At 39.9% G+C, this 23,132-nt stretch overlaps 1 protein-coding gene across 1 annotated transcript; it reads right to left on the bottom strand.

Annotated features, from left to right (window-relative positions):
- Positions 1-22,284: 22,284 nt before the first annotated feature.
- On the bottom strand, positions 22,285-22,869 carry LOC127081229 (uncharacterized). Its single transcript, XM_051021510.1, has one exon. The coding sequence runs from the start codon at positions 22,867-22,869 to the stop codon at positions 22,285-22,287; it is 585 nt and encodes a 194-aa protein (XP_050877467.1).
- Between the last annotated feature and the right edge of the window lie 263 nt (positions 22,870-23,132).

Consider the following 23,132-nt stretch of genomic DNA (forward strand, 5'->3'; position numbering starts at 1 on the left):
TTTCTTTCCTCTGACATCCTCTGGAAAGTACTTCCTCAGGAATCTCTCTCTGAACACCGCCCACGTGATTTCAGTACTTCCAGCAGCTTCCAACTCAGTGCGGGTAGCAACCCACCAATCATCTGCTTCCTCTGACAGCATATGCGTACCGAACCTGACCTTCTGGTTATCGGCACACTCAGTCACTCGGAAGATCCTCTCGATCTCCTTCAACCACTTCTGAGCACCATCTGGATCGTATGCTCCCTTAAACATTGGAGGATTGTTCTTCTGGAACTCACTCAGTTGACGAGCAGCTCCCAGTCCCACAACATTCGGATTTCCTCCAAGTACTCCAGCTAGCATACCCAGAGCCTCAGCAATCGCAGCATCGTTTCTACCCCTTCCAGCCATCTCTATTCTGAAAACCCAACAAGCTAAAACAATAAGTATTGATAGGGTTGCACAACACCTATCACCTACAGGGAAACAGAATAATTACGACTCGACTCGACCGACTATGCTCTGATACCACTAATGTAACACCCTTCTAAAAATACCCCAAATATTTAATTAAAACCACAAAATATAATCAGAGTAGATATGCAATTAAGGGTGTCACACTTGACACTTCACACCATTCACCAAAATATCCTGTCATGCTCATTTATTTAATCAAAATAAAACATTTGCATAATTCGCAGCGGATAAAATCTAACAACAATGCAAAACATGTAACACATTACATGTAAACTTGTTCAACAATCAACAATGAAAAACAAGTAAAATATCCCGTCCCGATGTTACATCTACCAGAGCATGACCCACTAAGGAACTACACTAGACTCCAAGGACTAGCTTCTACTCAATCACTGCTCGTTACCTGAAACATAGTTGTAAGGGTGAGTTCCTCAATCGATATAATAAGCATTATAAAATATCATGTAATGCTAAGTAAATTAACACATTTCATCACCCTAATCATATCACACATTCAACAACGGTAACATCAACTCATAATCATCATCATACTCAACTCAACACAAAACACACGTATAATATTGGAATACATCCATTCACATTATACGCCATACATACATTATGCAATGAGACTCCATGCATGCGGTACCGACTATTCGTGAACACATAGTTCAACCTCACCGATCAAATCCAGATACGGCTACCAAGCTCACTAGTCCCACTCATTTGAGACCTAGTGACTCACTCACTAATTCCTCACCATGGGAATTAGCTACCACCCCAAGGGCTATGATATGCACGCTAATCACCTAGCATGCAAACATCAACAACAATCCACAACAACTCACTCACTAATTCCTCACCATGGGAATTAGCTACCACCATAAAGGCCATAATATACATGCTAAATCACCTAGCATGCAAACATCAACAACAATTCAAAATAGACATATGCTCACACTCTAAGCCATAAACAGTCCATTCACAATTGCATACAGAACAGATACATTCACAGTATTATGCATACCATCATACATCATCAGCATGTTATCACAAAAATCATATCATGTCATGCCAATTAATAATCACAGTATTAGCACACTCTACTAATACCTACACTGCTCAAAACAACGGGAAACGATCCCTACTATATCATACGTCAGCTAAAATTTCATTACTCAGCTGAACAACCAAAAACTGCACAACAACAGCACAGAAAAATCACAATTCTGCCCATACACGTATTGCCTAGTCCCATACGCGTATGGCCCATTTCTCAGCCAATCCCATACGCGTATTGCCTGCCTCATACGCGTATGCTACGCGTACCACATCCTCATACGCGTACCAACAGAGACAAAACTACGTTAAAATCATCATTTTCTTCATCCATACGCGTATTGCCTAGTGCCATACGCGTACCAGACCATCTCATACGCGTATTGCCTAGTGCCATACGCGTATGACCAGAAACCAGAATTCCAAATCTGCTATGGTTTTCTCTGCTACGAGATTCTCAGATCCCACCTTCCACATTCCAATTTTTACACAACATTCATTCATATTGTCTAACACAGATCATACACATTCAATCTCACAATTTCTAACCTTATTACCTCTAATTCCTACGAATTTCCTCAATCATACTCATATCTCATTCATCCAAAATTTCACAATTTCAACATTCATCATCTAATTAGAGTCAAATCAATGATTTATCACTATCCATTACATGTTAACCCATAATACCCATTAAACGACGATAAACCCCCCTTACCTGAGTTAATCCGGCAAATCTCTGAGCTTCAAGCTTTTCCTTCCTTCAACCCTTGTTCTCTGGCTCTTTGCCCTTTTTCCACTTTAGAGTCGTTTCTCTGTTTTCACGTGAAAACCTCTTTTACCAAATGGGACCTTTTCTAATTCCAACTTTTATATTCCAATAATAATAATCCAATTATTTAATTAAATTAATAAATATATTATTAACTTATTTTAAATAATTATCTTATTTTTATCGGGGTGTTACACGCATCATCCGAAAGGAGAGCCGAAAAAAGCAAACTTGACTCATAGGATGGGCATTCAATTTCACAAGGAAATACGAATCTTACTCGACTGGGGAAGAAAAAGACTTCAACTGAATATCGCATGAGATTTATTACCGTAGATAACATACTTGCATGGAAGATTATCCACAACCGGTTACTGGGTTAATGAAGGATAAATCGACCGAAAAGAAAGGACATCGAGATATCGGTTACTGGGTATATAATGATGACCAATCAGAAGGAGAAACAATCATTATCAAACAAGGGTAAATGAAAGATGACTCGCAAGGGATAAATTGCCTGACAAAAGCAATTATCCAAGAGATATATCATCGGTTACTGGGTGGTATGCTCAAAAATGAAGGAATATCAATACCGGTTACTGGGTAAAGATAACCAACAAATAGTGGATTACATCTACCGGTTACTGGGTAGAAAATCACAGGAATAGGACTTACAACTACCGGTTACTGGGTAGAAGGCCAAGAGATCTGCTGGGGAAAAGGATGAACAATTACTGGTTACTGAGAAATTGAACAACTAACCCACAGGGAACAACAGGGGATAACAAGAGAGGGAGTCAGTCTAGGAACAAACTAGAAAGACACAATCAAACAAGACTCAACCCGATGAGGGTATAACTCAGGGGAGTAATCCCATCCCAATACATACTTGGGGAGGAAACTGAAACAATAACCATCCACGAGGACATAACTCGATGGGGAATAAAGAAGAAAAGATAGACAATTTCTGCCTATGGGGCTGACTCTATATGGAGAGATCAGACACAAACATCTGCTTTGGGAAGAATTTTTCACCAATAGCAGGAGATAACAAGCAAGGATATATAGCAAAGGATGCAATCATGAATATCTGAATGTTATGATTATGCATGTATATGCATGATTTATGTATGATTGATGCTGACAAACAGACATGTCTAACACAAACAGGTCCAAGAATCACAAACGGACACCCGGCACAACATCTCAACAAGAAGCAAAGCCTACTGGAGAACTCAGCTTGGGAACAACCCGGGCAGGGTGAAAATAAATCATCGAGGATATCAAACCCTATCCTAAAGCTACACTCGCTGAGGATACAAAGAAGATGTATTCAGGAGTAACGAAAGAAGATAATCAAACAGAGAACTCAACTCTGGTGGGGAATTATCTCTGGGAGAAGAATGAACACGGGAAAACATTGACCACAGCTGGGGAAGACAAAGTCAAAGCTTCCAACTGCAAGAAACAAATATTTTGCACAGGAGGAATCTTCCAGGGGTAAACAATCTTGACATGAGGCAGACGCTGAAGATCTGTCCGGGAAATTCCATCAATCCTCTCGGGGACAGGCTGTTGAATAACAATAAGATTCGCCGGAGAAGAAACTCTACTGGGGAACTTATCAAAGAGTGATATAAAACTCCGTGGGGAACAACCACCAACCAGATACACATCAATCAAAACATTCCCTTCTACCTGCTGGAGAGGAAACTCTACAAAAGGGGGAAAATAGCATTTTGCTCTACTGGGGAAAGAAAAAACATCTTCAACACCAGCTCTCAATGCTAAAAGAAATCTTCAGACTCAGAGGGGACACAAATCAAACTCTGATCTGGTAACCTTACCGGGGACAAGCTGCAAATGTTCTCGAAGGAACTACTCTGGCTGAGGAAACCTCTGTCAACAAACGACATGCTACGGGTGAAAAGGGAGACAAGCCTTCCACCAATTGCTCTAGGAAACTTCTTGCTGAGGAGACAATTATCTGGGAAGATAGCTCTGCAGGGAACACATGCTTACTCCGCTGGGAACTTCTACTCGTGCTGGGGAAAGACAAAATCCTCGTGAGTAGAATAGCATATCAACTTTTATCAATCTATAAGGGATTTTAGGTCAGTCCACACAAGGGATGACAACCGTATAATTGATAAAAACACAAATGCTAGTGCCTACTATAGAGGGATACACGTCTCTAAAAGATCAAGGCAAGAACTGGGACATAAAGGATTATCCACGGATCAACCATACAAACAATCATGGATTGCCAAGACTCCGCGGGGGAAACAAGCATGTATGCACAAACAAACTATCCGGGAATACGTTGGATGAACATCCACAAATTCTGCTAGGAGAAATCAATCCAACAAGATAGACCAATACACTGCCATCAAAGAGAAACCCTCATACCAGACTCTCTGGGAAGCTGATGATGCACTATTCTTTCTGCGCTCGCCGGGGAGACAACCAGAATAATGATGAAGAGGATATAAGAATGCCAGAATATGAACAAATGTCTTACCCTTTGGAAATCATACTATCCTTGGGAAAGCACTGAGGACGTTCCGCTTATCCTTTCAATCCTTGTGAATGTTCATTTTGTTTAAAACAGTTTATAAAAACTTTATTTGTTTAAAACAATGATATTTATCAATTAAAAACATGAAAACATCTATTAAACAGAAACAAATAAGAGTGCAAAGAATTGGATAAAGGCTCAAATTTATTTAATAGAATGGTAGTCTGCAAATGGCGAGACTCCATGGATCTTTACAAATTTGAAATTGGTGATATACATGGAAAAAAGGGCTACATTGAACATAATGACCGTTTCTCCACCAACTCTGAATCCACTATATTTGAAGCTTCAGTTGACGATGACTGAGCGAGAACCTTTGGCAGATGACAGTTGTAGAACAAAGTCTTGTCAGGATGCAGTTACTTGCCAAATCTCTAATTTTTGCCTAGATTGCCCCAGGGTGAGGTACTATATCTAGCGGGATACATATATTCATTTTTTTTCATGTCTCTCACTTTTGCCTGGACCGTCCGTTCGGGTTTTCAATCCACTGAGACGCTCATTTTTGCCTAAGCCGCCCTTTTGGGTTTTCAACTTAGCGAGCTATTCTGTTTTTATTTTTAGGCGAAGTATTTCTTGACTGCATCTGAATTCACAGAACGAGTGAAATCCTCCCCATCCATAGTTGTAAGCAGCAAAGTGAAGGAGAATTGCGACCCAAAGCGCAGCGGAAATTAAAATTTCTCCTTTAGAGATCCTTACGAATGGTCATGATCAGTGATAGAATATTTACCTCTTATGACGGTTGAAACCTTTGGTGAAGATCTCTTCTGACGATCAAAACCCTTTGATGCAGATCCACTAAACGATCACGAACGTTGAACGATGACAACGTCTCTACTCAGTCCACACGAACGGTTTCCTTCAATCTCAGTGCTAGCTGGTACGAATGAAGGCTTTGAGTAAGAGAGAGAGAGAGAGAGAGAAAACGAAAAGAATGCAACCGCGCTTAGTGCTTCTGCACAAGGGTTCTATTTATAGAACCACTTGTGTGGGCTTCAAGCTAAAAGCCCACTTAAGTGTATTTTGGCCCATATCTTATAATATGCCCAAAATCACTTAAGCCCATGGTACCTTACCATATTTCGTATTCTACTCAAGTACACCGTACCTTACGATGTTCTATAATCCACTTAAGGGCACCGTACCTTACGATATTCCTTAGTTACTCTATCTCTCATCAATCCGTCCTTTGTGTGTGACCCTGTAGGTTTTCGCGGCGTTGGCAATTATATTAAATCATGTATTTAACATAATAAACAGTGAGCGGTATCTAGCAACACATCACTGCTACCCAAGACACGAAAATGTCATGTGATCTGACAATTCCTTCTGTGATAATACTTATGTGTATAATTACCCTTTTGCCCTTATGTCTATATTGAACACAAGGCATAGACCGTGTCATCCTTGTCCAGTTCAATATTGGGCCCGTAGACATTTATCCTGTTATGCAGGATGGGCAAATTCCATCTAGGTCACTCATGTCCCTCAGCATGCTTCGTGGAGTACCCATCAACTGTCTTTATGGTTATCCAGTTACGGACAACGTTGGATCAGCAATAAAGCACTCGACTCTACACCTAGGATCCATAGTGGTTTCAGGTCGAAGAGTGGAATACACTATTATCACCATGAGAATAACTTATGACACTTTGCATAACGTTCTATATAGTATTCTCATAGCGGGTCAATCCGGTATAAATATTACTCCTAATATTCATACCTATGTTTAAGACTTGATAACTCTTTATCCATGATCCATGAGATGTGATCATCAGTCTACAAACATAATAGTCTTAATGCTTTAATGTTATCCCACTTCACACTAAAGCTCGACTACGGATACTTTAGGAATAGTGTCCTTATGTTTAATGTGTTCTCATGATTAAGTCACACTTAATACATTAAACGGACTATCTATTCCAGGGACTTTATTAATCAACCATAATAAAGAGAATGCCTTTTATTATTCGATACAAGTACCAAAATGTATTGGCCTCTAGGGCTTACACCAACACAAAGCACCGCCTGAAAAGGCTCTCTTAACAACATATGGACCTTCATAGTTTGGAGTCCACTTGCCCCTGGAATCGGGCGCGAAAGACAAGACTTTCTTGAGCACGAGGTCACCTTCTCGGAACACACGAGGCTTAAACTTCTTATCAAAGGCTTTCTTCATCCTCTGCTGATACAATTGACCATGGCACATTGCAGTTAATCTCTTCTCTTCAATCAAATTCAGCTGGTCATAACGACTCTGAACCCATTCAGCCTCAGTCAACTTGGATTCCATCAAGACTCTCATTGATGGTATCTCAACCTCCACGGGGAGCACAGCCTCCATGCCATATACAAGAGAGAAAGGGGTTTCCCTTATTGAAGTACGGACAGATGTACGATAACCATGCAAAGCAAATGGCAGCATCTCATGCCAATATTTGTACATAACAACCATCTTCTGAATAATCTTCTTGATGTTCTTGTTAGCAGCTTCAACAGCCCCATTCATCTTGGGCCTATAGGGAGAAGAATTATGATGCGCAATCTTGAACTCGCTACACAGCTCTTTCATCATCTTATTGTTTAAGTTAGATCCATTATCAATAATGGTCTTGTCTGGCACACCATATCGACATATAAGTTGGTTCTTGATAAACTTCACAATCACCTGTCTGGTCACATTTGCATACGATGTCGCTTCAACCCACTTGGTGAAGTAATCAATAGCTACGAGAATAAAACAGTGACCATTTGACGCCTTAGGTTCGACCATGCCAATCCTGTCAATTCCCCACATGGAGAAAGGCCATGGTGAGGAAATAACATTCATAAGTGTCAGGGGAATATGAATCTTATCCGCATAAATCTGACACTTATGGCATTTCTTCACATACTTGCAGCAGTCAGACTCCATTGTCAGCCAATAGTAGCATGCTCTCAACATCTTCTTAGCCATAGCATGTCCATTGGAATGAGTACCAAATGAACCCTTATGGACTTCAGTCATTAACAGGTCTACTTCGTGTCTATCCATGCATCTGAGCAACACCATGTCAAAATTCCTCTTATAAAGCACATCACCATTAAGGTAGAAACTGCCAGATAATCTCCTCAAAGTCTTCTTATCTTTAATAGATGCCCCAGGCGGGTAAGTCTGACTTTGGAGAAAACACTTGATATCATAATACCATGGCTTATCATATTTCACTTTCTCAACTGCAAACACATGAGCTGGTCTATCCAAGCGCATCACAGTAATATTTGGAACTTCATTCCAATACTTCACTACAATCATCGAGGCAAGCATAACGAGAGCATCCGCCATCTGATTCTCATCTCGAGGAATATGATGGAAGTGTACCTTAGTAAAGAAAGTTGAAATCCTCCTCGCATAATCTCTGTATGGGATGAGGTCGGGCTGATTCGTCTCCCATTCACCCTTAATCTGATTAACAACAAGGGCCGAATCGCCATAAACATCAAGATGTTTGATCCTAATATCAATACATTCTTCCAAACCCATAATACAAGCCTCATACTCCGCCATATTATTCGTGCATTTGAAAGTTAGCCTTGTTGTAAAAGGAAAATGTGTGCCTTGAGGAGTAATAATCACTACCCCAATACCATTTCCATACTGATTGACAGCACCATCAAACACCATACCCCATCGGGAACCAGGCTCTGGCCCTTCATAGCGTAGGCTCATCACAATCTTTCATCTTCAAATACAGAATCTCCTCATCAAGGAAGTCGTATTGCACAGACTGGTAATCTTCAATTGGTTGATTCGCCAAATGGTCATCCAAGATACTACCTTTAATAGCTTTTTAAGCTCGATACTCAATATCATACTCTGATAATAACATCTGCCAATGGGCAATCCTCCTAGTTAAAGCAGGTTTCTCAAAGATATACTTGATCAGATCCATTTTGGATATCAACCAAGTTGTATGATTCAACATATACTTGCGTAAACGCTTAGCAGCCCAAGCAAAAGCACAGCATGTCTTCTCAAGCATTGAGTACCGAGACTTACAATCAGTAAACTTTTTGCTCAAGTAGTATATTGCATATTCTTTCTTTCCTGATTCATCTTGCTGACCAAGGACACAACCCATGGAATCATCAAGCACAGTCAAATACATAATCAGAGGTCTCCCTTCAACAGGCGGAGACAGAATCGGAGGCTCGGACAGATACTCTTTAATTCTGTCAAAGGCCTTTTGGCAATCTTCAGTCCAATCATGATGCTGATCTTTCCAGAGGAGCTTGAATATAGGCGCACATGTGGCAGTCATGTGGGATATAAATCTAGAAATGTAATTCAAGCGGCCAAGAAAACCTCGGACTTGCTTCTTAGTCTTGGGTGCAGGCATCTCTTGTATTTCTTTGACCTTGGCAGGATCAACTTCAATACCTCTCTCACTGACAATAAAGCCCAATAACTTGTCGGAACGGACTCCAAATGTACACTTGTTCGGGTTCAATCGGAGTTTGTATTTCATCAAATGATAAAAAAGCTTCAACAAGTGTTCTACATGTTCAACTTCCATTTTCGACTTCGTAATCATATCATCAACATATACCTCAATCTCCTTGTGCATCATATCATGAAACAAGGTAGTCATAGCATGTTGATACGTGGCTCCGGCGTTCTTCAAACTGAAGGGCATCACTCGATAACAGAATGTTCCCCAAGGTGTGATGAATGTTGTCTTCTCCATATCCTCGGGTGCCATTTTAATCTGATTATAATCTGAAAATTCGTCCATAAATGAAAATACATTGAATTTAGCTGTATTATCTACCAACATATCAATGTGCGGTAGAGGAAAATCATCTTTCGGACTAGTTTTATTCAAGTCACGGTAATCCACACACATTCGGACTTTTCCATCTTTCTTAGGCACAGGCACAATATTGGCCACCCATTGAGGATATGTAGAAGTCACCAGAAACCCCGCATCAATTTTCTTCTGAACTTCTTCTTTAATCTTCACTGCCATATCAGGATAAGTTCTTCTGAGCTTCTGCTTCACAGGCACACACTCAGGCTTCAACGGCAAGAATTGTTGCACGATATCAGTATCTAGACCAGGCATGTCTTCATACGACCAGGCGAAGACGTCGACATATTCTCGTAGCAACTCAATAAACCCCTTCTTAATAGACTCTTCAAGGAGTGCCCCAATCTTCACTTCACGAATGCAGTCTTCAGACCCCAATTTGACTGTTTCCAGATTCTCAAGATGTGGCTGAATGATCTTCTCCTCGTGCTCAAGCAGACGGGTAATCTCATCAGGAATCTCTTCAACATCATCTTCTTTTGCCTCAAATACAGGGAACTCAAAGTTGGGAGATGGTGTTGGATCATTATGTTCAATGGGTTTGATTAACCTGCATAATGGTTTTGAGTATAAAAGAGATTTCATAATTCAAACAAGGTAAATCATTATGCAGATGAAAAGATTAGTTTTATTCTCTTTTTAGGGCTTTATGGTGATCACCAATTTCATGCAAAAAGCAAAAAGGAAAAATAACTTGAGAAAAACAAACATTTAACATGCGATTATTGAATGAACATCATTGTATTAATCAATTATGCCAACAATTTCTTCACTTCTCCTTTTGGCTTGGGAGAAGGGTTTTTAAACAAAATGAACACATTACGTTGACTTATGGATAACCGTTGGAACATCAACAGCGACCCAATTATTGCAGATTCCTCCAGGTATGAGAAAGTTCTCAAGGTCTTCCTCTTCATCATCTTCAACAATGACAGCAGCTTCCTGATCTTCAACGGTGTGGACAAAACCTCCACTTTGGAACAGCCCGCGATCATTGGAAACACCAGAAGAGTACCCTATGTCAGCCCGGGACTTGTTATCTTCCAACTTAATCATTCTCCCCAAACCAATAGTTGCACCATGCTTAATGGCCAACTTCGCATCATTATAGGAGACAAATGAAGAAAGTCCTTTCCGCGAAGGCTCTGCAATAGATAAGGCTTGGAACGGAGTTCCAACCTCATCCTCAGCATCAATATAAGAGAAGGAAGATAAATGGCTGACCAAGAGAGCCTTCTCTCCCCCTATCACCACCAACTTATTGTTTTTCACGAACTTCAACTTTTGGTGCAGGGTGGATGTCACGGCGCCTGCCTCGTGAATCCATGGTCTACCAAGCAAACAGCTATACGACGGATGAATATCCATGACCTGGAAAGTGATCTGGAAATCACTAGGTCCAATCTTGATCGGGAGTTCTAATTCACCGATCACAGTTTTGTGCGATCCATCGAAAGCTTTCACTACCACTCCACTCTGCCTCATGGGAGGCCCCTGGTATGAAAGTTTAGCAAGAGTGGATTTTGGCAATACATTGAGTGATGACCCTGTGTCCACCAACACATTGGACAGGGCATCATATTTACATTTCTTAGATATATGTAAAGCCAAATTGTGGTCTTTTCCCTCCTCGGGAAGATCAGCATTACAGAAGCTCAAGTTATTATAGGCGGTTATATTTGCAACAATGCTATCAAAATGCTCAATTGTGACACCGTGATCCACGTATGCCACGTCCAACACCTTCTACAATGTTTCACGATGTGGCTCTGAATTCATCAACAAAGATAAGACAGATATCTTTGATGGAGTTTGAAGCAATTGATCCACCACATTATACTCACTCATTTTGATGAGCCTCAGCATCTCATCACAATCCTCTTTCAAAATGCCAGACTGGACAACTAGGATAGGAGTATTATTGGATTTAACAACAACATGGTCAACACCCTTCACAACAGGAACGGACTGATTTGAAGAAGAAGTCCCCACGGGACCAGCAGGATTGACAACAGTCTTCTTCACGTCTTCGTGGGATTTCGGCTGAGCCGAGAAAACACAACCACTACGGGTCACTCTACTAACGTCAGAAGTGCTCACCATAGAGGTTCAGGGTAACGGCACCTCCTTTCCATCTTCCAACATGACATTATATCGGTAAGGAACAACTTTGTCTGATACATACGGGATAGGGTCCGCTGGCTTGATCACAAGAGTTGGCGATACCTTCTTCTTGCTGCCATCGTACTTGATAACAACAGGATCAGGAATTTTAAACACAGGAGTGATAACATCAACTTCATCCTCATTTTACGATTCTGAAGTATTTCAATCATCCCTTGATCCAACATCTCTTGGATGTCCTTTCTCACTTGACGGCATCCTCTCTCATTGATAGTGCACACATGGCACCTATCATGATCATGCTCATAATGGTTGTGTTCACACAATAGCTTATGCATCTCTACCAAGGATTGCCTTATGTCATTCACATAAAGGACTTCGTATTTTCCAGGGCACCCCTGAATCATATTAACAGTTGTCTTCCCATGCTCTGGCAATGGGTTCTTCTTCACATTTGGGCCTATGTCCTCAAAGAATAGCATCTCACTCCTCACAAGGTCTTGCACCTTGGTCTTCAAAGGAAAACAGTTCTCCACGTCATGTCCGGGAGCACCGTAATGATACACACAGTGAAGTTTGGGCTTGTACCACCATTGAGGATTGGCTGGCATAGCAGGAGGATCACGCGGAGTTATCAGCTTCTTATCGATCAAGGAAGGATAAAGTTCAGCATATGTCATCCGAATCGGGTCAAAAGTCACCCTCTTCCTCTCGTAGTTGCTGGTGCTGGTGTTGTTATTGTTGCGAGGCTGGTAAGCATGTTGTTGTTGCCGATGTTGTTGTTGTGGTTGTTGAGCTTATCTGAAAGCAGGTGCTATATGAGCCACCTGGTGTTGGTTAACAGTCGGACGGACTTCTCTCCTCTTCACAGAGGGCCTTCTTTTGACATGAGAAGAAACAGCATGAGTCTCCCCTTCCTTCTTCCTATCAAATCCTTCATATTTCTTTGCTGAGGAACCATCATCACGAGATAAATGTCCTTCACAGACTCCTTCCTCTAGCCTCATCCTCATATTCACCATTTTGGTGAAGTCCGAGGGAGCACTAGCAATCATGCGCTCATAGTAGAAAGAGCTCAAAGTCTTCAGGAAGATATTTGTCATCTCCTTCTCCTCCAAGGGTGGCACTATCTGAGCTTCCAGTTCTCGCCACCTCTAGGCGTATTCCTTGAAGGTCTCCTTATCCTTCTGGGACATCGCCCTCAGCTGGTCCCTGTCTGGAGCCATATCCATATTATATTTATACTGCTTTACGAAGGCCTCTCCTAGATCATTGAAAGTGTGGATGCTTGCACTCTCCAGCTCCATATACCACCGGAGCGCAGCACCTGTCAGGCTATCCTGAAAGTAGTGAATCAGCAGTTGGTCATTGTCGGTCTAGGTTGACATCTTGCGAGCATACATCACAAGATGGCTGAGTGGACATGTATTTCCCTTGTACTTCTCAAAGTCAGGCACTTTGAATTTAACCGGGATTTTAACGTTGGGCACCAAGCACAACTCGGTAGCACTTTTCCCAAAGAGGTCTTTACCTCTCAAAGTCTTCAGTTTCTTGCGCAGCTCAAGGAATTGATCTTTCATCTCATCCATTTTCTCATATACGTTCGGGCCCTCAGATGGCTCGGAATGATAAATGGTGTCTTTTACACGAGGAAGAGTGTGCACAATGGGAGGTGGCACAGACAAGACCGGGCTAGATGCCGACATAAAAGCAAGAGTAGGAGCAAAGCCATCTGGTATGAAGTTGGATGGCATTCCCCAAGGGAATCCAACTGCCATAATTGGGGTGAAGTGGGTTGTAGCAGCAGGCACTGTTGAGGTAGCTATCTCAGAAATGACCGTCCTCGCGGGAGGAGTCGCAGGAGTTGGTGAAGCTTGACTTTACGCGGCCAGAACTGACTCCATCATGGCAGTCAGTCTAGCAATCTCTTCCTTCGGATCTATGTTCTCTTGCTCGAGATGTTCCATTATCTTCGGATGATTTGCTCTGGTGTTATACTGGTGTGTCAGCTTGTCTTTAAAATAAATGAAGAGCAAATAGTTAGACCACTAATCAAGAGCTCGAAACAAAACCTGCTTATGCACAAGATGCATGCAATGCTTGTGCATATGATTTGTTTTTTTATCAAAGGAACTTTTATAGAGATCTATTTGCAAACATTTGGAAAATATTGAACTTTTAAGACATATATGGAATACTCATAGCAATAATATTTGGAAACTTTTTTACACCAATGAAGTAGTACAGTTTTGGTAACCAAATACAATACAAGAGAAAAGGAGAATAAACATCCTATGGAGCCCTAAAAGCAATCTTCCAAAGCCTTCGAGATCGGAAGATAAGTAGCACGAAGTCTCTTCACCTCTCTCTCATAAGCTGCTTCCATATCGGCCTTCTCCTTGGCGAGCTGATCATACTTCCTCTTCTAAAACCTAGATGAGTGAGGAAGAAGAGAAGTAACCACATCATCAGGCTCATCAACAACCTGATGCTCTAGAAACTCTATCATCACATCCTTATCTTTGAGCTGCTGAAGAAGTTCCTCACGCTCACGAACCCATGCACGCGACTGGTCTTCGTCTCTCAACTCCTCTACTCCTTGATTAGGGAGGGTTGAAGGCCCAACCATAATCACAAGGGTAGGTCTCGGATACTCGTACGACATGTGGTACTCAAGATCTCTCCTCTTCACCCAAGCGGTGTAAGGTTCCAAAGCAACACAATTCTTCGGACCAAGCTCATTCCTCCCTTTCCTATGAACCTTGCGCCAAGCGCGGACCATCCTATCCTTCAAGAATAGGTATACCCACATGATAGGCATACTCCTCCAACGTAGGCAAAAGCTGAAAATCCGGAAAAGGGAAGCACCGATACAGAGGATCGTAGAACTGCACTAACATACTCATCAGACCTTCATCCACCTTAGTAGAAAGAATAGACAGAAGCTTCCCATGGCGAGCTTTAAACTCCAAAGTCTCTAGTACATAAGATGTCAAGCTCCTTAACTCTTTCAAGTCGGGTTGTCCAAAATTTTACTTCTTTGTATTCCTTCTTTGCTTATCCATGTCTGAAAATTTGCAAATAGACCTCTTAAGTTCCTTGAAAAATCTTTATTGTTGATGACATGAATGTGAATGAATGCATGAATTCCTGGATGTAACAAACACACTCAAGGATCAAGCAAGTCACACCACACAAAGGTCACGGGAGGGCTCAAGTTATCATCAATATCAATCATCCATTTTGGTGGATTATGGCTTACACCTTATCAACACCCAAGTTCCATTGATATTGAGGATATACGAGAATGGATCAACTGCGAATCAAGGGTTTGTTGAGAGTCACGAGCATGGAGTCTCGGTTAAGAACCACCCAACGGGAGTGTACTATGGTTAAACCTGACGATCATGTTCTAAAAAGGTTCCCATAGTCATCATCTCATCTTTCGGATATTATCGGATGAAACGACTACTCGTCCTCCAAAAATATTCTCAAGAGGGACTCTTATGAGTGTAGTATCGCGTAACAATCTCCTCAAGTCTTACACTTGAACGACCTTCGCACTACGTCCTAAAAGAGGCCTAGATGGGATAGGTATCTAAGGTCCTTGGCTTCTAAGGTTTATATTGGAAAGAGTAATTCCTAACCACGACTACTCGTGTGACATTATTGATCCCATCAAGCCCTCCACCAAGTGAATGGACTTGCAAGTTAACTTGTTAAGGAATAACTCCACACAAGTCAACAAGACTATGCAATTCTCCTATCATAAGTGCACTCGAGTTCGGGTATAGAACTCATCTCACAAGAAACCACCAAGCATACAAGCAATTAATATATCAAACAATTCATACATTACAAACAATACATTCATCCCAAATTTGCACAAAAATATGTCACAAATAAATATAAACATCCAACATGCACAAGCAAAAAGTAGGCTAAAGCCACTAGAGAGAATTGCTCTTTCTCCCCAGTAGAGTCGCCACTTTTCTGTAGCGGGGTTTTCGTTACCTTTAGGTTTATTGACTAAACCAAAAGTAAACATACAATTCGAGTCGCCACCGCACTTTTATTTGTCCAAAGGAAAGGCTAAAAAGCGAACAAAAGCCAAGGTAAGAAGTTTTTCAAATCAAAAACTAATAAAAATTTCAGAGATCTGGGTAAGGGGGTTGGTTATGAAATGGGAAGGTTTTACGCACCCAAAACATCCTTAGTACTCTAAGGGAACCCTTTTTGCAAATATGTGTTGTAGGTTGGTATTTGTGAAAATATTTGAGCAAAATATTGGAGGGATGAGAAGAGAATAGATTATATTTACAAATTTTGTTGTTTGAATGGATGAACCCATTGCCTACGTACCATCACAAAGGAGGATCAAAACCTCGTAGTTCGGGGTAAAAAACTCAAAGATTGGTGAATTGATTTGATCAAAAGCCTTAAGGTCTTTTGTTATCAAAGGGAGAAAACTCAACCTAAACCAACAATCCACCATGTGAGGAAGGCTTAAACATGCTAGTGAGGGGTTAACGCTATAATAAACATGGAAGACTTATAATCCAATCACTAAGGATGAGGTGAGATTTACATCAACCACTATGATAACTCAAACCTATGGCTAATGTTTTTGAAAAGGTTTTAACAAGGTGGCCATTGGAACCACAAAAACAACTTGAAGTGAGTTATATTTACAAGTTAGGTTTATTTACAAAATAAAGTCAAAGTTGGATTAAGATTCATTCACAATGAGTATTGATGAAAATGGTTTTGAAAAGTCAAAGGCTTAGGGCCTAGGTTTCTAATTTAAAACAAAGCCAAAGTTTGAAGAAAATATTTTTGGCTTGGTTAGAGTGGGGAGAAGAAGAGAAAGGCTAGTCCTAAAGCATACAAAGATAAGAGGGGAAAGATAAACCCTTGGAGTTCCTTTTCTTGGAATCATAGAGATGACTCAAGATGCCCCTTTCCTTTGGACTTAGCACATAATCAAGCAATCAAACAAATTGGATTCAAGCACCTAGGATCTCCATTTGGCTTGTCTCTCTTAACTTGGTTACTCATGACAATGGTCTTCTTTTCACAATCTCAAGGTAGGATCCCTATCACACAAAAGCAAACATCAAAAAGTTCACAAACACAATAAGAGGAATGGACAAAGAATAAGTTTGGATGTGAAGTCTTTTAAGATCAACTTTGGATTTTAGCATTCTAAAGGCATGAGGCCTAGTTGCTCTTCAACAATTTAGCATTCTAAAGGCATGAGGCCTAGTTGCTCTTCAAAAATTTAGCATTCTAAAGGCATGAGGCCTGGTTGCTCTTGAACTCCTTTAAGCATAGGTAAATCCTAATTCTAAGTCCTTTTTCCTTTTGCATTTGGTTCACACAAAACAAAAACAAAGCAAACACAAGATAGTAATATATTTATATACAATAATAGGCTCAAATGAGCAAAAGAAAAATGACATAAACATAAAATATGTGCGCAAGTGAGCAAAATGAAAAGCAATATGAATAAATGAGCAATAAATAAATGGCATTAAAAGTAAAGGGCAAGAAATTAAATGCTCAAATTAAAGTTAGTAATCAGTGGAGGTTATGTTAGTTTGTCATAAGACAATGTAGCGCTACGTTAAGCAATCGTAAGTGGACTAATGTAGTAGTCACACCTATCTGAGACCGACCAATAAAAATATAGGCAAAGAACACAAGTTAGAGATCATGACTAGTAAGCCAAGCTCCATAAACTTGTCATGCCAAAACAAAAGGGGAAGGGCCTTGTATTGTCTTTAGGTTATTTGCTTGACCAAGAAGCAACCTATCTTGGACACAAAGCAACTCACTTGATCATAGATCAAATTGAGTTTGGTTTGGATCAAAGAAGGTTAAACCTCTCATTTGTCAAGATCAACCATAAGAACTTAACTCATTGGCCATTGATGGAAAGAATGGGATGAAGATGAAAGGGAATGGAAAAGAAGACAAGTATCAAGTCCAATTTATCAAATATGGATCAAACCAACATCAATCAACACCAAACAGAAAAGAAATAAAGATTACAAGTCAACAAGTCAACAATATTTTTTTGGGTATTTTTGAAATAAAATAAAATGCAAATATAAAATAAACAAATTAGGTCAAACCTCAAATTCAATTCAAATCAACTTCAACAAGTCCAATTAAATTCGCATAGGTCTAACATGGCCAAACAAACTTTGACTAATTTTCTCAACAATTTTTGAAATCAGAAAGCAATTAAAAACAATTAAAAACAATTAAAAATATCACAAAATGGATTAAAATCTCAAATAAATCTCAAATCAAATAAGAAATTGATGAGATTATTTCTCATTGACTTATCATGATCCATAAATGCTAGGAAAATATTTTTGGATTTTTCAAATATCAGAAAGTATTTTAAAATGAATTAAAACTATTAAAAACTAAATAATTCACAAAAAATATTAAATGAAGTCACAAAAATAATTAAAAATAAAAATATGAAACTAGATTTTTCAAGAAATTTTTTTGAATTGGTCTCATATTTTTATGGCTTCAAATAAAAATTTTAATGAATTTTTGAAAATAAAAGGAATTAATTGAAATTAAAATAAAATAAATTAAATGAAAAAAACCACAGCCGCACGATGCACCTCATCAATTGACGTGGCACGGATTAAAGGCTTAGATGTGAGGGCGCATGGTGTGACCAAGTCAAACGTGTGGCAATGTGAATTAAAACAAGTAAACATAATGAATGCTCAGGATTAAAACGTGGAAGCATGATCCAAGGGCCATCAAGGTATGCACGTGGTGGTGGTGGTGGAAACCATCATCTTCTTCGGTGGACCAACCAATTCCGGCCACCAGTTGCAGAGAATTTTTTCTTAACAAAAATGGAAAATGAGGATTTGAAATTGAAGCTCGTGTGATGGAGATCACCACTGTGTCCATGGATCTTCCTCACTCTTCCTATTTTGAGAGAAATGTGAAGTGGAAGATCATGGTGTTCAAACTGAAAGTGCACGAAATGGAAAATTGAAACCACCATTGGCTTGTCTCAAGTGTGAGGACTTCAGAAAACCATACAAACAAGAGAAAGCTACATTGAATTGCAAGTTCTAGATCCAAAAAGTTTGAAGATATACCTCTGAATTGAATCTCTTCAGGCCATGAATTCTTCAAGATCTTGACTCCTATTTGCTCTAGGGATGCAGTGGAGATGATAGGCTAAGGAATTGAGCTTTGAAAATCAACTAATGATGTTGAATTTCAAGCTTGAAAGTGAGAAAAAATTCTAGAAAATTCCTTTGGTATCGCTATGGTTTCAGTGCTGCAACATTTCAGATCTCCAAAAGGTTACCAAATGAATGAGAATGAGCAGTTATTTATAGCTGAGATTGGTTGTGCATCATGATTCCCTCGTGTGCATGGCAAATGGAAATTGGATGCATGGGCCTGTACAGGCGTATGTGAGGCCCAATGATGGGTGCAAAACCATGATGAGTTCATTTGAAATGGAATTGGACGTGTACATGAAGTGGAACTAGCTTGCACATTGAGTTTCATCATGAAATGCCAAAATGAACATAAATGAAGAGCTCTCCGAAACTCACCAATGGTAAGTCCAAAAAAGTAATGTAGGTAATGGTTGGAAAGCCCTTGAAATAAGGAACAAAAGTCATGTTGGGAAAAAATTCATTTGGCATTTGGAAATTAATGAAAACTGGCTGTGAAAATTTAGGTACAAAACATGTTTAAGTCACCTTTGAAAATTTTCACCAAAAGTAAGCCTATTCAAACCCCACTGTTTGCATGACGCAAGCTTCAAATGGAAAACCCTCCAACATAAAAGTTGTAGATCTTTTCAAGATGATAAATTTAGACTAATATTTTCAATCATTTGTATTTTTTATGACAAATTTATGGGCATTTGAAGTTGGGTACTTTTTCAAATTCAATGAATTAGGTCCAAGATGACCTATAATGTTTTGTATTATCACATGTATTTATTTTAGGATTATGAAATTTTGTCCAACATAAAATTTTAAGTAGACATCTAAATATTTCCAATTCATTTTTTCTCACCTCAAACTAATAAAAATTAAGGAAGTTATGTCCTTGGTAAGTTGACCCAAAATTAGGGTTTCAGTCAAAATGACCTATAATGTTTTGAAATGAATGATGACATTACAAGTTTCAAATGGATTTTTGATGAACATTAAAGTTGTTCATATTTCTCTTAGGAACATGTTTTCTCTTTGGGTCATCTTCATTTGACAAACACATCAAAAGTTATATTTCAATCATCCTCAATTTAGTCAGATGACTTGACTGGTCAACTTTTCAAGGCCAAACTTCCAATCTTGATGAATTAATGATTGAGGATCCTCAAATAGGCTCATATATGAATAAAATAATGAATGAAAGAACTTCCATTGATTAAATTTGATCATAGGTTGAGGTTGCTTCATGAGCAAGGCACAGTCAAAGCACAGTGGAATTAGGGTTTCCTTGGGAAACAATCCTCAAGCCCTTTGGGTTATCTTGATCAAATTGGCAAATTGAGATACTTGGGAGACATATATGATGATTAGAAGATTTGTGGACCATTTCCATTCTTTTTCTCATCTTCATCTAGCCATTTCATTGAGCTTAGGAGACTCCTAGGAGCATTGGAGCACATGATCACTTGAGCTTCAAAACAAAAAGAGTTAGTGACATATTTTTGTGCTTTTGGTTAGTAGTAAAAATAATAAAATCAATAATATACAATAAAAGCATGCTTGGTGGTCTCAAACCACTCACACAAGTCCCAACCTTAGGGTTAAGGAGCCAAATATGCTATGATCCTTGAGGCAATGCACTGAGCAATGATATGATGTCATGAGGGATCTTAGGGTCAAAATTAGGGTCTTACACTCCCTACCATTCTGTCAAGGTATGGGCCTTGCAAATTACCCATAAACATGTCTACCAGTTTCCTCTCTAGCAATGGGGGTTGTATCCTAGCAGCTAAGTCCCTCCACCGTTAGGCATATTCTTTGAAGGACTCCTCATAACTTTGAGTCAGATTTTGCAATTGCGTGCGATTAGGTGCCATATCAATGTTGTACTGATAGTGCTTGAGGAATTCCTCGGCCATTTCCCTCCATGTGTGAATATGGATGCCCTCGAGTTGCATGTACCAATCCAAAGATGCCCCACTGAGGGAATCTTGGAAAAATGCATTAATAGTTGATCATCACTGGAATAATAATCTATCTTTCAATAATATGCCCTAATGTGAGTCCTAGGGTCGCTATTTCCCTTAATTTTTCAAAGTCTGGAACTTTGAACTTGGTCGAAATGATGACTCCAGACACTAGGCACATTGCTGCCGTGTCAAGGCCCAAAACATCGGTGTTCCCCATTGCCTTGAGCTTCTCCTCAATAGCCTTTACCTTCCTCTCCACCTCGTTAGTTGCTAAACCGAAAGCGTCATGCTGAGAAGCAGCCCTTGGGCTGAAGAATGCATCATGTTGGTCGTCCATTTCAAAAATATGAGGATGGGGATTTCCATTTGAAACACCGATGGGTGCGCTAATGTTAATTGGAGGATCAACGTGACGAATTGGAGTCGGAGTCTCGACCGCTGGAGGGGTAGGAGGATCGGTACCATTGGCACGTTGGTTCATATCCTCTTGCATTTTTGCCATAATTTCTTGGCCTCTTGCGATTGCTTGGATAGTCTCCATTATCTGCCACATTTTGGACTGCACCTAGGATACTTCCTCCTAAAGGGAAGCTTGGTTTTCTTGAAGTTGCTCCATGACAGCTTGTCGATGTCCTCGTGTATCGTATCAAAAAGTCAGCTTTGGAGAGTGGTTCTGATCAGAAAAAAATGGTGGATGGATGAGTTTTTATGTTTTTATGTTTCGAAAGATGCAAATGATGCATGAATGTTTTTTTTATGTTAAAGAAAATCTCTTTTAGTTATTCGTGTTTATTCATTGCAAAAGCTACTTGACAATTTACGTTCACAATCATAGATAAAGGAAAACACAATAGAGAAAATCACAAAGCTTTCATTCATCCTTTGATGGGAAAATATATTTCAATACATGGAAGTCGCAAAATAAAAGTAATGGAAACAAATAAACCAACTAGATATCCACCCTAAAAGTGACCCCTTGAGACTTGCGGAGAGCCTCAATGTCGGTGATGAGTTTGGCCATCGTCTTCTTGCAGAATTTGACGAAGTGATAGACCTCTTCGGGGGTATTATTTGGGCACATGATCAGATCCTCCTCCTTCAACTTGTCAGGAAATTCTTGAAGGGCATAGTTAGTTAATACCTCCATGTTTGCGTATTTGTCCTTCCACTCGTTGTGAAGAGCTTGTAGATTATGGATGATTCCATCCCTTTGAGCAATGGCAGCTTAGGATCTATGGCAACGCTCCTCCTAATGTCTACCGTTGATTTGTAACTCTACATAGGCTTGGTCATAGATCCCCCTCTTTAAGTTCTTGATTTGCTCGCAAGCTCGTCCAAGGTTGAACGACTCACACAAGAAGCTTCGGTGGATCTTTTCTCTCTCTAGTTGTTCCTTGGCCAGAAGGTCCTTATACTCTTTTAGAGTGGTCCTTAGTTCGATAATATGGGCCTCATAATCTTCCCTCGCTTCTTTCTTCATGGCATTAGACCTCTCGACAGTATTCTCAAGGTCCTTGATGATTCGAGACGCTTGATCCAACTTATCGTTGCAGAAGTCTAGCTCAGGATTAGCTCCTTGTAGAGCTCCACCAACCCAAACTCTTTGTCCCTCGGCTAATCGGAGCCTCTTCTTACTATCTTTGAATTTTTCACAAATTTGCTTACCCTTATCCTCCAAGACGTGGTTACGTTCTTTGGCACGATTAAGTTGGACTCGTAATTGAGTGTTTTCCAACTCAAGCTCTTTGATTTGGCTGGTAAGTTTGTCCATGTCCTCTTGTAGGATAGGCTCGGGCATCAATAAGAATGAAGAAAGGTCAAACAAAAACGACATCTTAATAACCCTAGCCCTCTCTTTTACCCACACATAGTAGGGTTCCTTGGCTAGGATGTTTTTCTTACCCCATTCTTGGTCAATACGGATTATGCTTGTCCAAGATTTTCACACTCTTTTCACATTTGAATCAAGCAGATCCACAATATTGATGACAAATAGAATGAAATCACTTTCCTCGGGAGGACTCGTCATGGCATACCCTAGTTATCTCTTGAGTATAGCAGGGTTGTAGTTGATGCAACCTTGCATTCCTATTAAGG

This window comes from Lathyrus oleraceus, chromosome 5 (genome assembly GCF_024323335.1).
Source record: "Lathyrus oleraceus cultivar Zhongwan6 chromosome 5, CAAS_Psat_ZW6_1.0, whole genome shotgun sequence".
NCBI lineage: Eukaryota > Viridiplantae > Streptophyta > Magnoliopsida > Fabales > Fabaceae > Lathyrus > Lathyrus oleraceus.